Below are 5,000 nucleotides of genomic sequence, written 5' to 3' on the forward strand. Positions count from 1 at the left end.
GTTGTGGAAAGGGCAGAAGATACTTTGTATACAGATTCATGAGAGTTTCTGAGTGCTCGAGCATTCAATCAATATTAGATTGGCTGTATAATTTTATATAAAATAGAAAAGTGCAAAAAGAAATTCTTTCTTTTCGGTAATCCCTAGTCAACGATAGACTGTCTCCCGATTGTCTCTGTGAAACAATCGGGAGACAATAAGGATTAGATAAAATGGGAAATAGAGGTATGTGATAGTAGATAGTGATCTATCTTGATTCTATATTTTTATGCCTTTCATTAATACTGGGAACAAAAGAAACAAGGGATCTTATTATTCTTACATGTTCATTAGAAACATTCCCTTGATACTTTCCAAGGGTGTCACTCGTATTTTGCTTGTGCTTAATGTTTTCTGATTCTACTAGAAATCTTATAAGAACTTGTTTTGTTATAAGTGGATTTATGGGATTGGTTCATCAATGGTCTTGGGTCAGAATCCTTTTTTGACTCTGCACCATCGATTCCACTATTATTAGTGAGCAATAATGGAAAAATTCTTTCATATTCATAGAGATAGGGGACATAATTCACATGGATATAGTAAGTCTCGCTTGGGCTGCTTTAATGGTAGTCTTTACATTTTCTCTTTCACTCGTAGTATGGGGAAGAAGTGGACTCTAGAGGTACTATTGATTCAGTTGAGGAATCAAACTGTATCAATTGTTTTATAGATCGTTCTGCAAAGCGTTTTTTTAACTATTTTATATAATAAATATAAATAAAAATATCTTCATTTCGAAATTCCATTGTATTCTAGTGGAATAATGTATTATATGAATAATACCTTTTCAATCAAAAGAATATTTCAACGATTCCCATGTTTGTATTTCGAAAGTAAAGTAAAAGGGATACAGATGATAGGAAATTTATTCCAGCCAAATTTGAATTCTATTCTTCCTAAATTTTCTATTTCGATGAACTGATTCTTACCAGAATTTTATATGGACAATGAGGAACAACGGACCCTTTTTCTTATTTGTTTTAGTTGTTTCCCTCTTTACTGTTCAAAGAGAAAGAGGAAGTCGTTCTGTTATTAAGTGGATACGCACTTTCTATGGGAAAGAACATAGACATGGTGGTTGTCCAGGGAGATATTACACATAATAAGATCCTGTCTTGGGCGAGTCCCATATTGTGGACTTACCACTTGTTTTATTATTTAAAAAATTGGATTTATGCTTTATCGACTCATTTCAAATCATAGTTCAAAGGTTAAAAATCGGTGGGTTTTACTTTTACTATACTTCTTTTTGAAATCCGAAGAAGTTATCATATAATTCCCTGGATCATCTATCAATGGCTCAATCAATTACTTCTTTGAAATGCTAAAAAAAAGATTACTTGGTTTTCTTTTATATATGCCCATACTGTTTTTCCTTCATTGATTTGATTCTTTCGATGGATACCAGGATTCATATTTGAAATAATCAGAAATCTAGGAATTAGACCCATAAGAGTAAGAGTTCACTTTCGATTATTTCAAATTGATTGTAATCAATACAAATCAAAGCAAAGAAATAGAATTGGGGTGCTATGTACATATATGTAATTGATATCTACATATATGAAAATACATATCGTGGATTGATCTATATTAAGATGTTATACAGTACAACTTTAAATAACATTAATATAATAGTAAATATAATAGAATAATAGATAGACTGGTAGAAAGATTTATATATAAATCTTTCTACCAGTCTATCTATCTATTAGAATACTATTAGAATACTAATACTGCTGATCCTAGTCCGCTCATTTCATTTAAGACACTAAATTGGAATGGAATCCTTTTCATTTTATTTCTTCAATTATTGATAAGGACTAAGAAGTTCAGTTTCATTCAAATTAATTATTTTGACTAACTGTTTTTACGTAAATGATAAGTAAAAAAGCAGTAGGAACTAGAATGAACAGTGCAGTAGCAATAAATGCGAGAATATTTACTTCCATAATATCATCGTTTCATTTTTTTTTTTCGCAATAACTCGGGATTTAATCCCATAGAGATGATAAATCTTTCGCCTGTAATGTAAATTCAATGGGATGAATTACATCTCGATGATATTGAATCGGATCAATATCATGAATAACAATATCTGAGCTATCAAATTGATTCATCGTCGAGAATTGAATAGTATAACATAGGAAGATCTTTTATCCATACCGACTCAAAAATTTTATTCCTGATCCACTCAAGAATTCCTTTATTTATCCACTCTTTTTTTCTATAACCTATTGCCTTCCTTGTACAATTATCAGATAAAGTATCATCTGACCGCTTTTCCACTTCCATTGATTACAAACCCAAACAAACAATAGAAGTGAAATGGAAAAAAGGAATAGGGGTTATAAACTACGTTTTTTAATGATCTAATTTTATTGGAAGACAAAGAAGGGTGATAAAGATGAGTCCTGGTATAAAAGATCTAATATTCCATAAAATTCACTATTTTAGAGTTTGTTCTTTCTTCGATGGGACCCCTAAAAAAGATTATTCATTACCTTGGTAAGAGTGGTGGGATCCTTGTTTGATCTTTTTTTTTTTTTTAATATCCTCTTTCCTTGGATTAGTACTCGGACTCATATATCAAAAGGTCAGTATGAAATTTGAAGGAGATCGATTCTTTCAAATTAAAATTAGTAATTGAAGTTACACAAAATCGGAGCCAGAAAAGGAGATAGGTTCAATTTGAAAAGTATTCTATTAGGGTAACTATGTTAAATTCATTTTGTTTTTGTATCGTACAAAAAACGAATTCTATTTGTGTATGTGCTCCCGGGAACGATATGGTACTCTATTCCATTACACGGATCAGGAGTAATCGAAAAAGCCAGACCCAGACCCAGCACGGTTGGATACCCGAATATAATGCTACCAATAATTGTACTAATGCACATATGTCTCTCTCCCATCAATCGGTACTAGTTAAAGTAATGGAAATTCCCATATTTGTTTGATGAGAAATTCGAAAGAAAATATATATATAATATAAATAAAATAGAAATATAAATTAAGAATAAGCATCCCCCTATAGATAAATAAATCTATTTTATTTTTTTTTATTGGATCCGTCGGGACTGACGGGGCTCGAACCCGCAGCTTCCGCCTTGACAGGGCGGTGCTCTGACCAATTGAACTACAATCCCAGGGAAATAAGGTGTATAGCCATAGCCCACATATTCTTATGATTTAATTCAACCCATTTCTATTTAGAAGGGCCATCTTATATTATAAGAGAGACGCGAGTGATATATTGATTATACACTTGATTATACACACGGATATGCACTTTAGTGATTACTAGTAATCTTTTCGTTATTGACAAATCGATTGATAATCCATTTTTCAATGAAAAAAGTATTTTTTTTCTTTACTCTTTTCCTTTCCTTAGACTTTATACTTACAGATCCTGATATGAATCTAGATCATTAGCAAGATCAGAATTTGTAGGAACAAAACAAATAAGTAAAGCAAATACAAATAAATGGGGGTAGGTATATATCAGAAAATCTGACTTTCGTTATTCTTCTGTATCCGACATTTCTAACGAACAAATGGGTTATAGTATTTCATGTTGGATCAGCGAATTATTGGGCCGAGCTGGATTTGAACCAGCGTAGACATATTGCCAACGAATTTACAGTCCGTCCCCATTAGCCGCTCGGGCATCGACCCAAGAAGAATCAATTCTAGGATTATTGATAATCCATAATCAACTTCCTTTCTTCCTACCCCCAGGGGAAGTCGAATCCCCGCTGCCTCCTTGAAAGAGAGATGTCCTGAACCACTAGACGATGGGGGCATACTTCCCCGATCGCCATCATACTAAGATGATAGTATCAATAGTTTTTTGAAATTGTCAATATAATGTAATGGTATGACTAGATCCGAAGGATCTTTCCTTCTTTCATGATTCCATAGAATTTTTTGATTCGTCATTTAGATTCATGAATCAGTCATTCTAATCGACATTCTATATATAAATCGATTATATAAATCGATATTACTTACTTTACTATAAGTATATATAAAATAATTAATATTAAAAAAAAAAAAATTAAAATAATAAAGTTTAAATAATAAATAATGATAAAGACAAATAAAAATATAAAATATATAAAAAAATATAAATTAATAATTCGAAAATACGAAAGATAGTCTCTTTTCAGGTAGTCATTTGTCCGCCAAAACAGGTTAAACACCATTTCTTCCACTGTCATTCATTGATTCACTCATTGTTAAGATGAGATATGCCTATCTCTATCTCACACTAAACTAAGCCAGGAAATTAACAAACGATAAATCGGGGAAGAGGGATCAATAAGTTATCGAAAATTCTTTTTTCTCTAAGAATTTGGTTCAGGGAGGGGACAAGTCGAGTCTCTTCATCACATGATTCAATGAAATATCTTGGATCTATGTCGAATTAGTAGGTACATGTATCAATCAAGTTAATTTTGTTCTGATGGGGATCAATTCAAAAAGCAATTGGGGTTGGTCTTGAAACAGTTCATTGCATTGATATTTATCAAATCCAATATCAATAAATCATTTTACCCGATACTTGCTAGGTAAATCAAATTTCTCGTTCCTGAATGAGCCACTAGGCATTATGAGTTTACTGCATGTACTTATGTATCTTATGTATAATATATACACATAGATATATATACACATAGATATATCTTATCTGCATAGTGACCAATTCAGGAATTGAATCAAATGGGCCCTTTTAACTCAGTGGTAGAGTAACGCCATGGTAAGGCGTAAGTCATCGGTTCAAATCCGATAAGGGGCTTTGCTTTTACTTTTTTCAGAAAACTCCAGTCGTAGTATTCATATTTGAGCGGAGAATGTAGATATTGTTGATATTTGTAATAAAAAAAAAATAACCAACTGTATAGTATAATTATAAGAAGTTATCATTATAATGAGTTATAGTATAATAATTATAG

The 5,000-nt window shown here is 31.7% G+C and overlaps 2 protein-coding genes and 4 non-coding genes across 6 annotated transcripts; 2 read left to right on the plus strand and 4 right to left on the minus strand. All coding sequences in view use genetic code 11, as the record gives it.

Annotated features, from left to right (window-relative positions):
* The first annotated feature begins 572 nt into the window (after window positions 1-572).
* Window positions 573-662, plus strand: petN (cytochrome b6/f complex subunit VIII). The gene has a single exon. It carries the CDS (start codon window positions 573-575, stop codon window positions 660-662), a length of 90 nt encoding a protein of 29 aa, YP_009527521.1.
* Window positions 663-1,889: 1,227 nt separating this feature from the next.
* Window positions 1,890-1,994, minus strand: psbM (photosystem II protein M). Its single transcript has one exon. It carries the CDS (start codon window positions 1,992-1,994, stop codon window positions 1,890-1,892), a length of 105 nt encoding a protein of 34 aa, YP_009527522.1.
* A 1,123-nt stretch (window positions 1,995-3,117) lies between these two features.
* Window positions 3,118-3,191, minus strand: trnD-GUC. The gene has a single exon. It is a non-coding gene; the product is annotated as a tRNA-Asp (tRNA).
* Window positions 3,192-3,636: 445 nt separating this feature from the next.
* trnY-GUA lies at window positions 3,637-3,720 on the minus strand. Its single transcript has one exon. It is a non-coding gene; the product is annotated as a tRNA-Tyr (tRNA).
* A 54-nt stretch (window positions 3,721-3,774) lies between these two features.
* trnE-UUC lies at window positions 3,775-3,847 on the minus strand. The gene has a single exon. It is a non-coding gene; the product is annotated as a tRNA-Glu (tRNA).
* Window positions 3,848-4,771: 924 nt separating this feature from the next.
* Window positions 4,772-4,843, plus strand: trnT-GGU. Its single transcript has one exon. It is a non-coding gene; the product is annotated as a tRNA-Thr (tRNA).
* The last annotated feature ends 157 nt before the right edge of the window (window positions 4,844-5,000 follow it).

This window comes from Vitis riparia, chloroplast (genome assembly GCF_004353265.1).
Source record: "Vitis riparia voucher Wen_12938 chloroplast, complete genome".
Taxonomy (NCBI): domain Eukaryota; kingdom Viridiplantae; phylum Streptophyta; class Magnoliopsida; order Vitales; family Vitaceae; genus Vitis; species Vitis riparia.